At 41.1% G+C, this 12,275-nt stretch overlaps 1 protein-coding gene across 1 annotated transcript in view; it reads left to right on the top strand.

Moving 5' to 3' along the window:
* The window catches only part of LOC102517434 (cytochrome b-245 heavy chain), a 105,306-nt gene extending 96,041 nt beyond the window's left edge, over positions 1-9,265 (top strand). Inside the window, exons 10-14 of the mRNA XM_006193015.3 lie at positions 633-886; positions 1,724-1,886; positions 3,060-3,206; positions 5,444-5,568; positions 6,677-9,265. Of these exons, the coding sequence (XP_006193077.1) occupies positions 633-886; positions 1,724-1,886; positions 3,060-3,206; positions 5,444-5,568; positions 6,677-6,803 (816 nt within the window). The 3' untranslated portion in view covers positions 6,804-9,265. The remainder of the gene's footprint in view (positions 1-632; positions 887-1,723; positions 1,887-3,059; positions 3,207-5,443; positions 5,569-6,676) is intronic.
* Positions 9,266-12,275: the final 3,010 nt, after the last annotated feature.

Here is a 12,275-nt window from a genome sequence, read left to right on the forward strand (position 1 = left end):
AGAACCAGCACATTAGGCTTGGTTTGGGGGCTATTGCTATATAACTAGCCAGTGGGGTGTCCTTCTTCTTCTATGCAGCTGCTAAGGCTCTTGATCATCCCCTGGGGAGACAGGAAGGCTGAGCAGGAAACCATCTCTCCTTCCTGTTCCTAGCAACTGCCTTGACTTCTTAGAGAAAAAAAAAAATCACCATAGGCTGGTGTCTTAGGTTGGATTCCCTAGCAAAGACTAAGACAGAGAACTGCATGCAGAAGTTTTGCTGGGGTGTGTTCTCAGGAGATGAACCTATAAAAGAAAAGAAAGGCAGGACTCGAGGAGGGAAACTGCTGACCATCCATGTTGTTGCAACTTCAGCCTCAGCTGACCGTACAGGAAATGCTGGAGTTGGAGTGGCCCCTGGGAGTTTTCCCAAAGTGAGGACAGGGACCAGGCCTTTGTATTCCCGCCTCAGTTCATTGTTGGCCATGGGCTACAGCTGAGGGCACTTCCCAATGAGAGAGAGAGACACTTTGGCTGGAGGGACTGCTGTGTTGGCCCCGAAGAAAGGAACTGGGTGGGGCATCTTAGCTCAGCCCTTGAAAGGCAAGTACTGGGGGAAAGTGTAGTTTCCAGAGACATGTTTTGTTCCATAGGTGGTCACTCACCCTTTCAAAACCATCGAGCTACAGATGAAGAAGAAGGGATTCAAGATGGAGGTGGGACAGTACATCTTTGTCAAGTGCCCCGCGGTGTCCAAGCTGGAGTGGCACCCTTTCACACTGACCTCGGCCCCTGAGGAAGATTTCTTTAGCATCCATATCCGCATCGTTGGGGACTGGACGGAGGGACTGTTCCAGGCCTGTGGCTGTGATAAGCAGGAGTTTCAAGATGCCTGGAAACTACCTAAGTGAGTACAAAGCACCTATCACAAAGGGGCATGAGTTGCGGAAAAATGTCACTAAACAGCTTCGCTTCTCCCATCTCTCACCGTACTGGCCCCTGAGACTGACAAAACACAAGGTCTGCAAATCGAGCCATCTATCTCAGTGTTCCCCATTTTATATGTGTGGCATGTTTGCATATGTGTTTATAAATCTTTTGTGAAATATAAAATATTGGAATCCAATATTAATAATGGATATTCCCAAATTCCCTTAAATTTGTTAGGGTCAAGGCCAAGGTATATAACTTTCAATCAAAGGTACACTTCAAATTTAATTGGTATCTGTTAATTGAGGATAAACGCCGCCTATTACTCACTTGGCCTCCTCCTTCCCACATGCCTAACATAGTGTCAGGCACTGAGTAGATGCCAAAGAAAAGTTTGTCAAATAACTCAATGAAAAGACAATTGAAAAGTGTAGATATTAAGTTTATCAGCTATTACAACATAGAAAATTCTCACTTTAATGGACAATGTAAGCAAGAATTTCAAGTGTTGGCTGCCCTGGTAAGAGACACAGACGTGTGTGTGTGTGTGTGTGTGTGTGTGTGTGTGTGTGTTGTGGGTGAGGAGAGGTGGGGACATGTAAAAACAATAGCCTTGAGATTTACCAAATGTGTTCAGTTAGGTAAAAATTCATCTTCTTACTTCTAATCCCAATGTTCACATGAGTTGATTACTTGAAAGCTATTTCACAGAAGACACTGCCCCATTGATACATTGTCCTAGTTTGAAGTGACACATTGCACACTCCCAGTCATAAAATGTCACGGTAACCTCTCCTTCTATGCTTCCTTCCAGGATAGCTGTTGATGGGCCCTTCGGCACAGCCAGTGAGGATGTGTTCAGTTACGAGGTGGTGATGTTAGTGGGAGCAGGGATTGGAGTCACGCCCTTCGCTTCCATTCTCAAGTCAGTCTGGTACAAGTATTGCAATAACGCCACCAATCTGAGGCTCAAAAAGGTAGGTGCTTTCATTTTTCAGGGGGCTGGAGCAGTCATCACACTCTGCTAAGCGAAGCCTGAGAGAGCCTTCAGGGCAGAGGCTGGCTGAGACCAGGGAGAGCGAAGACAAGTTCTAGATGGTTCCAGAGAGCCAGGCTTCTCGCAAAAGGGCCATCTGATAATAAATGTGCTTTTATATAAGCAGGTTTATTATTGAAAGTAATATGCTGTATTCGTATAGAATTACTAGAAATTCAGAAGAAAGAGAGTTGGGACAGAGAAAGTATTCACAACCCCAATTCAATGGTTAGCCTTTCTGTACATTCTCTTCCAGTATTTTTCCACATGTTTACATCTTTTGAAAGTTGTATATATTGAGTAGGTACAACTTCCTGTCCTGCTCTTTTTAAAATATATTATAGTGTTTTTCAGTGTTGTCACAAGCTTGATAATGATCATTTTAAATGATTCCTTTGTGTTCCATTGAGAGGACACAGAATAATTTTTCTATCATCCTGTGTTAGCCATTGAAATTGATTCCATTTCCCGCCCCTGAGCACATTTATTTGCAGGGGGAGGGCAGGAGACTTGTCCTTTCAGGACACTTTAGCTTTCTTATGGCTAGTAAAATCCTCGGAATAAATTCCCAGGGGATTTTTTTTTTGGTTACATGCAAGTTTCGTTTCATTGCCTGATAAAGGGCATCTTTAATAAAGCTTGAGTCATTCTATTAACTGTAGAGATAACCTCTAATTGGCACATTGAGCTTTCCTTGACTTTTCATTCTCCCCTTTCCCTCTTTTCTACGTGGGGGAGGGTGGGCAGGACTCCTTTTTCCCCTAGGAACTCAGGCATGTCTGGCAGTAGCACCATCTAGGTGCTGTCGGTCTTCCCTAGAGGAGGTACAGAGGAAGCCAGGGATTCTGGGGGCAAGAGCAGACCCAGAGGGAAAGTGGCAGGCTAATGTTTTCTTCTTAAGCTACATATTTCTGAGAACAGGCTATTTATTTACTGCCCTGTCATGTGAAGGCCAGAGCAGTTTCACGTGAGCTAATCTGTCAAGTGTCCAGAGCTTTCTGAAAACCTAGGCATTCTGAGCAGCAGGGAAATGTTGGGGGAGGGTAGAAATCCCTGTCGAGGCTGAGAGAGCCTATTTAAATATGATCTGCTGCTCCGTCTGTCCCTCTTTCAGATCTACTTCTACTGGCTGTGCCGGGACACACATGCCTTTGAGTGGTTTGCAGACCTGCTGCAGCTGCTGGAGACCCAGATGCAGGAGAGGAACAATGCCGGCTTCCTCAGCTACAACATCTACCTCACTGGCTGGGATGAGTCTCAGGTGAGGGCCAGATCCCAAACCTCAGGTCCTTCCCATAGCGCCCAGGGCTCCTGGACTGCCCTTTGCTAATCGGAGCATCTCACGTACTGTTTTTACCAAGAATGGTCAGTGGAGTCCCATGATCCCGCCCATTCACTCTCACTTGGTATCCCCACCTGTTCAGACTGTTGAGACTAGATTCAAAGTTGGTGTCTGTGGGACAGATCAAAGCTAAGGAGCCTACAAGGGAATAAAAGCCCTGACTTTGACCTTATCAAACAATGGCCCCACCAGGGGTCTCGAACCAGGTGAACAAAATGATCCACCGGGTTATGGGAAGAAAATATTAGCTTTCTCTTTCTCTGTCTCTCTGTAATGATATATATATATACACGCATATATATGTACATATATTCCTTTAATATATATTATGCATGTTTTATAATATACACAATACATTTAATAAACAGTAATAATAACTGGTAATAGTTATTAAGCATATGCTTGTGCCAAGTATTGTCTTAGTGTTTACATACATTGTCTAATTAAATCCTCACAGCAACCTTATGAAGTGGCTATTACTATTATCCACATTTGAAAGATGAGGAAGCCAAGGCCCAGAAGGGGTTAGGTCATTTGTCCAAGGGCGTCCAAGTAGTAAATTCTCCAGAACCTGCACTCTTGGCCACTCCCAGGAGTTCATGATTATCATTTATAAATGAATCAATATATATTGAATGAAGGTGATATTATGCGTGTGTGTATGTGCATATGGATAGATGTGTGTAGAACATATGTGTATATGTGTATATGTATATATACTCTCTCCCTCCTGAGACATTTAGCAATGAAAATATCAATTTTCAATTGATAAGACAATTACAATTAATGATAAGATAATAACAATTCATAAGACAGCTCCCCCACGGCCAAGAATTATCTGGCCCCAAATGTCGAAAGTGATGAGATTCAGAAACTCAGAAATAAATTAACAGTTCCTAGAGGGTAGCATCTTTCTGAATAAGCAGACATTAATGAGTTGTCCTGGCAGCTGCATAATCTCGCCCCCGGAGTGAGGCGCTAAGGCCAGGGTCTGCCTGCCCCCAGCCGGTGTCTCAGCGGGCCCTCCCGTGCACTGGCTCCTCGACCCTCGACGTTTTTCACATGTACCTTGTACCTGTGAAAACTGACTTCTTCTCATGTAGGTTTTGGCATATTGTTTATCATAGATTCTCCAAGTCTTAGAAAAGTCTTGTTGCAAATGTACGTCTAGGGACACATGACCATGAAAACTGCTGCTCCAGAAAAAGTGGCTTTAAGAGGCCACTTCTGCAATTTAGAAACAAAACAGCAACAACAAAATTTGATAAAAATGAAACCCAGTAAAAAAAAATGTGTAATGTATACATTGCTTGGCAATTTTGTTTTTTAAAAAGCCAGACACACTTTTTAAATGGGAAATTTATTTACATTGAAAAATAATTGTTTTACTTTGCAAAACTTTGCCCTTTACAAGGTTGTTAAACCAGAGTAACCACTCTTCTTAACCTCTTCCATCCCCCATCATTCCTCCCCTGTCTAGTGAATTTAAAATCTGATTTAATTTCATTGTTAAATGAATTGGATTCACTACTTTTATTAAAAATACCTGTTAACAGAAAACAACACGTGACTCCGTATACACACACACACACACACACACACACACACACACACAGACTAGCTTCAGGCTTGGTTTGATGTCCATTATATTACCAAAATCTGAGTGCGTTTTAGTCTATGATTGTTTTAATTCTTAGTGATTCCCCCAAAAGAGTGGAAGTGTATTTGGATGAGGAAAGAATGTCAGATGAACTGCTGAGAAAACCAGTGAGATAGAGAATTTCAATCCTACCCACACTTCAAAGCCTGGCTCAAATGCTGCCACCCTGAAACCTTCCCAGATCCTCCCCCCCCCCGCCCCGTCTCTTCTTTGTTCTCATGGAGATGTTTGTGCCTCCTCTGTGGTGTTCATCATACCCTATTCTACAAATCGCATGGCTCACGTTTATACTTCAAGGTCTCCCTTTCTAGACGGTAAACTGCAGGAAAGAACTAGTTCATTCAGTGTGGTTGACCTTCTGGCTTCCATCGTGGTGACTTGCCCCAAATATATACAGTTAGAATGGGTAGTTAGAGCTTGGTTTGTGAGATACGCGAGTGTATCTGCGTATGTTTATACATGTCTCTTTGGTCTGAATTCATGTCCTTTCCTGCAGGCCAGTCACTTTGCTGTGCACCACGATGAGGAGAAAGACGTGATCACAGGCCTGAAACAAAAGACCTTGTATGGACGCCCCAACTGGGACAATGAGTTCAAGACCATTGCAGGTCAACACCCCAAGTAAGGAGTTCCGCCACCAAGGTGTTCTTGAGGCTTGTGATCTGCATAAAGCTCCCAAACCTGGCTGGATTTGTATATTCTAGAAACTAGAATACCTGGATCACTATATTCATACCCATAGAAAGTTCTAGATATTGCTGACACTAAGAAGGAGTCTTTAAATCACACCAAAATTGACTGGAGACTTGCAAACAAAGATTCCCAGGCCTCACCTCAGACTTTCTGAACCCTGCTCCTCCCAAGTAGAGCCATAGCTCAGTTCTTTTCTTTCATCTCCTAAATTTCGCTTGTGTATCTCCTCCAATAATTCCATATGGCTTGTATTTATTACTAAGGATAAACTGTCCCCACTTTCATACATAGCTTTTGGGTCCTAACTCATAAGTTGACAGATATCCCAGGTCCTTTCTGCCCTCACTAAAGTTTGGCCATCATGGAACTTTGAGGGGATCCCCTATCTTGCTAGAACACATGACAAACTCAAGAAATCACCCATAAATATACTCTTTACACCATTGCTTCTTACACGTTAATGAACATATGAGTCACTTGGGGGATCTTTTTAAAATGCAGACACTGTCTTAGTAGGTGTGGGGTGGGGCCCAAGAATCTGCATTCTTCAAAAGCTGACCCCGAGGCTCCTGGTCTGGCACCACACCTAAAGGAACAAGGCTTTATTTTAGAGTCTGAACTGCTGAGGGATGAAGCCACACCAGGCTGGTGGCAGAGTTGCTGTACCTGAGGCAGGTTTGTTCCTGATTTTAAGATGCCAGAGTGTCTGGGGGCACAGAGCCCTGAAGGCAAGGAGCCCACAGACTCACAGACTCACCGCCACTTTCTCTGTGGTAGAAATTTCCATAAACCCTGCTTGAATGTCATTTTTCAGAGAAGTCAACTGCCTTTTGAAGTATCCACCTGCCCCCACACATAGGACTGAGCCACCCTTCCGCAGGGTAATCTCAACTCTGTCATTTGTGAAAAGACAAAGGAGCAGAGGGGAATCTGCTCTGGGGCCTAAAATCAATAGGAACCCCCTGCCCCAATGTGCTTTATAATTTGTCTCATCCCAAAGCCTGAAATTGACTTTTTTCTCTTTCTTTCCCCAAAGTACCAGAATAGGAGTTTTCCTCTGCGGACCGGAAGCCTTGGCGGAAACCCTCAACAAACAGTGCATCTCCAACTCCGACTCTGGCCCTAGAGGGGTGCATTTCATTTTCAATAAGGAAAACTTCTAACTGGTCTCTTCCACGAGGAAACCAATGTGGCTTGTACTGCCAAATGCCCAAATAATGTCAGTTAATAATAGAAGTCCCCCCTTTAAACAAAAGGAGAAAAAGAAACTATAATGCGATGGTTTTGCCTGAAAGGAACGTCAAGGATTGTTTGATAGTGATAATTTGCATTTGTATGAGGCTTTTTGGTTTTCAGAGCAATTTTATTAACATTTTTTTCTTCACAGTAATGCCAGAGAGAGTTAGGGCAAGGATTCCCAGACTCAGTTTTTAGGATAAAATAAATGAGACCTCAAAATGGTGAAGTAACTTCCCTAAGATTATGGAGCTGAGACTGGCTCTAGCCCTCTGGCTCCAGGTTTGGTCGTCTTTCAACAGTACCAGGCTGCCTGGAGATAGGTTTGTATGCTCTCCCCAAAGAAGTAGCTATTCATTTTTCCTTTGGCACCATCTTTGTTATCATTACTGTCACATTGAAGGAAAGTTTCCAAATGGGAGATTATCTATGCTGAGAGTGATCCATCACTTAATAGTGACAGTGAACTCCAGTTTACCAATACAGCAGCCTAACTGGGTCAGAGATTCTTCCTACAAAAGAATATTAGACTGACTGGAATTAATGTATTACCCAGCTTTACACTGGTGCTTGGCAGAGAGTGGATACTCAATGAAAGTTTGTTGAATGAATGAATGAAAAGGCATTTAGAACCATACAGTGCCAGGGTAGAATTAATTGAAAGCCTTCAACAGAATTATCTGAGGAAATCACTTCTTATCCTCTTGGAGACCAAAGAAACCTGCTTCTCTTGAGAGCAAAGAACAGGCGAAGGTTAGTAACCAATAGGTTGTCCTGGAGTTTCCCTCACATTCTGACTTGAAGCACGCAGGAGAGGGAGATGGGGACAGAGAACTGAACGCCTGTCATAACTCTGGCTGGCTCCTTGAGTCCTGCTCCCTGTGTTGTAAAAGAGATGCGAACTGATATATTGCCTGAAAGGGTCTCCTCTAGCCAGCACTCGTGAACTCGGAGTTGAGAATTGTGACAGATGTGTATCTGACAGGCCCATCTGCTTTAAATGGCAGCCACCCTTTGTTCTACCTAAACACTCACATGCAACATGGATATTACTGCTGCAACTAATGGTTTATTGTTCTGTTATTATCACCATCATGATGACATTTACATCCCAGAAACTAAAAGCCCTACCTTACTGTGTAGGTTTTGAATTCATACCCAATAGAATGTTCTGTATATCTGTGAGTTTGAAAGTCTCTAAATCACTATTAGTGTGGCCCGAAAAGTTTTTTCCACCCCCTCAGAACTGCTTCTACTTCTGGGAACTAAAAACAGATTTATTTGTTACATCACCTGGGGCCACAGATGTTTAGAACTATTTAACTTTAATAGCGAGAAAGAAAGAGAAGAGAGCGGGGGAAGGGCAGAAGCCTGGGCTGGGAGGAAAGGGAAGGGAGGGAAGAGGGAAGAGAAGAAGAGTGAGAGAAAGCAAAAAAAGACAACAAGGAAGGGGAGGAGGAGGGCGTCTCGCGCTGGTCACTTTCTGCCCCAGATGTCTTAAAGTCCTGTGTGTATTGAATGTAATTGCAGGAGCTATACACATACGCATTTTATTTTGATTACACATAGTATTGAATCTGAAATTCTGGCCACAAGTTTGATGCTGAGTGGATATACTCAGGGGCTTGGGATGAACTAGTAAGAACATAGTTGTTCTTTTGGGTTCCCAGGATGCCCAGGACATGGAGGGTCAGTCCTGACAAGTCAGGCTTGCTTTGGGAATGTGGCCACCCCACCACGTCCCAGAACTGTTTCTGCGTAGAGGAACTTAGGTCCAGCCTGTTCACACTGCACCCCAGGTATCAGATCATTCATTCAACAAATTTTTATTGTGCTATTACTATGACTCAGGCTCTGTGTTCCTACTTTCGATTCTTTACACCAAAGTGTGAGCCAGAGGGGTCATCAGAGTTACAAGGAGTCTGAGAATCTGGGCCCTCATTAACTTATGTGGCAGAAGTAAAATCAACTCCATTTGTTGCTCTGAAAATGTTTCTCCAGGGCTTTCGATTTTTTACACCAACAGAGCTACCAAAATGGAGGGATCTGCCCTGTATTATCCACGTTATGAGATGAAAAGTGAGTGTAAAAGCACTTGTCATTGTGAGAGCTTCCTTCTCCAGTCTTTTCTTCACAGCCACCACCCGCCCACGCTGCTTTTTTCAGCATTTAGTATTTAGTAACAGAGACTGAGAGAATGATTAAGGATTGTTTTTAATCTCAAGGCTATAAAGGCTTTTCTTAGTTCTTTTGCTTTTGCAATATTGCACTTATGAAATTTGAATACTTGTAGATGTTGTGTGTGAATAGTTTGGGGGGCCCCTGGGAGATAATTCCTGGGAAGAGCTATTAAAACTGTGCTCAATTATTAAAATTAATGAGCCCTCTCGGTGTCTGTGTTATTGATCTTCATGTTCAAGGGTGGATTCAGACGGCAAAGATTTTCTCTGCCCCAGTGCAGTTGAGATTCTCTGTGTTTTGTAGATGACATGCCAAACACCGCACAATTTCTGGATTGAGAAAAGAAACCTGAGTACTGAGTTCTGTACCAGTGTCCTGGTGACCCTCACAGCACTGGTGTAAGGGAATGGACAAGGGAGTGTCACATGATGTTATGGACAGAATTTCAAAGGCAAAGAAGCCCTAATATAAGACTTCTTCCCCCCCTCCCATTTCACTCATCTTTTAGGTTCTAACTTTGCAATTAGGTGCCATCAAATCAGACTGTGAATATATGTCAGTCATTGCTGTAGATGAGTTAATCCCTTACGATCCCCCAACTCTAGAAAAGGGATAGAGGTGTGAGCATATGTTCCTTGGGAGTCAGTAAGTGCTGCTGCAGGGAGAAAGGTCATTACCTGAAACAAATGTCAATAATAGAAATAGCTAATGTTTAATAGACACTTCTACTATGCCAAACATTTTACATACACTTTAGCTAATCCCTCAGGACACTGCAAGGTAGCCATTTTACCCCAATTTCCTTGATTAAAAGAAAAACCGAAGCTGAGAGAGAATAAGTGACAGGCTCGAACTATCTCACAACTACTGGGCAACGGTATCATAATTAAATCCACATCTTTCCAGCTGAAAAGTCCATGTTCTTAAGACCACACGAGCAGATTAGAGAAGGTATAAGCAACCAAGGATATTTTTAAAGCTATTGTGCTAGGTACAGATTATGCACTAAGAATAGCTGGGTAAAAGAGGCTTATACCATCCAAGTATCTTGGTATCTTAGTTTAGAAACATTGGTTAACCTGATTCATGCAAATTTTTACTTTTATTTATTTCTAATGTTTTTTCAACTTCATTGAGGTATAGTTGACAAGTAAAAGCATAAGATATTTAAAGCATACGTGATGATTCACCAAATAATGTTTTTTCAAAGAACAACAACTTTCACCTATATAACCAAAATGCAGTGAATCAATCCAAGAAATTTAACACTTATACAAAACTATCATTTACTGTATAGTCTATATATAGGTGACATTGTAACCTTAGTGCATTGCCGTAGGAGGTAGGTGTTGTCAGTTTGTCCTATTATTGGTGGTATTAAGTTTGATCCCTAGATTTTTCTTTTATAAATGTAAAGGTATCATTTTGCTTTTGTAACTAGTAATTAACATCTGGGGAATATATTCTGACTGTATAAATATTTTCTCCAATAGCCTTTCAGCCAGTCATTATAACGTAAATTGATTACACTGAATTGATTTTTATAATGATGGTTACAAACTATCTGGATTCTTAGATCTCAGTAGCCTGCCAATTTCTTTTCCCCCCAGATATATTGAGATATAATTGACATGTAACACAGTATAAGTTAAGATGTACAACGTATTGATTTGATACATTTATATACTGCAAGATGATTACCACCATAGCATTAGCTAACACCTCCATCCTGTCACACAATTACTATTGCTTTTTGGTGATGAGAACATTTAAGATTTACTCTTTGCAATATCCCATAGGTTTTGACATGTTGCGCTTCCATTTTCATTTGTTTCGAGATATTGCTTGATTTACCTTTAATTTCTTCTTTGACCCGTTGGTTGTTCGGGAGCATGTTGTTTAATCTCCACATATTTGTGAATTGTCCAGTTGCCTCCTGTTACTGATTTCTAGTTTTATAACATTGTGGCCAGAAAAGATATTTATGGTTTCAGTCTTCTTAACGTTGCTAAGATTTGTTTGTGACCTATCATTTAGTCTATTCTAGAGAATGTTCTATGTGTGCTTGAGAAGAATGTTCCTGTTAGAGGAAATATTCTGTATATGTCTGTTAGTTCCATTGGTCTGAAGTATGTTTCAAGTCCAACATTTCTTTATTGATTTTCTGTGTGTGTAACCTATCCATTGTTGAGAGTAGGGTATTGAAGTCCCCTGCTATTCGTGGATTATTGCCTATTTCTCCTTTCAGATCTGGTAGTATTTGCTTAATGTATTTAGGTGCTCTGATGTTGAGTGCATATGCATCTATGATTATTTTATGTTCTTGACTAATTGACCCTCTTGTTATATAATGACCATCTTTGTCCCTTGTTACCTTTTTTGCCTTAGTCCATTTTGTCTGATGCAAATATAGCTACTCCTGCTTTCTCTTAATTTTTATATTTTTATTGAACTATAGTTGGTTTATAATGTTTCACATATACAGCAAAGTTATTCAGTTATTTATATATACATATATATATATTCTTTTTCAGATTCTTTTCCATTACAGTTTATTACAGGGTATTGAGTATAGTTTCCTGTGCTATACAGCAGGACCTTGTTGTTTATCTGTTTTATGTATAGTAGTGTGTATCTGTTAATCCCAAATTCCCAGTTTATCCCTTCTCCCCTTTCCCCTTTGGTAACCATAAGTTTGTTTTCTATGTCTGTGAGCCTGTTCCTATTTTGTAAATAAGTTCATTGTATCATTTTTTTTTAAGATTCCACATATAAGTGACATATGATATTTGTCTTTCTCTGACTTACTTCATTTAGTATGATAATCTTTAGGTCCATCCATGTTGCTGCAAATAGCATTATTTCATTCTTTTTTATGGCTGAGTAACATTCCATTTTATAAATATACCACATCTCCTTTATCTATTCATCTGCTGATGGACACAAATGAACTTATTTACTGGGTAAAGTACTCTTGACTGGCAGTTTCTTTCTTTTGGCATTTTGTATATATAATCCCTTTCTCTCCTACCTGCAGCATCTCTGCTGAGAAATCCACTGATGGCCTTATGGGAGTTCCCTTGTGTGAGAGGTTTTTGTTTTTTCTTTTGCTGCTTTTAAAATTCTCTTTGTCTTTGATTTTAGATAGTTTTGTTATTATGTGTCTTTGAGATGATTGTTTTGGATTGGAACTTTTAGGTGACCTGTTAGCTTCATAA

The sequence above is a fragment of the Camelus ferus genome, chromosome X (assembly GCF_009834535.1).
Source record: "Camelus ferus isolate YT-003-E chromosome X, BCGSAC_Cfer_1.0, whole genome shotgun sequence".
NCBI lineage: Eukaryota > Metazoa > Chordata > Mammalia > Artiodactyla > Camelidae > Camelus > Camelus ferus.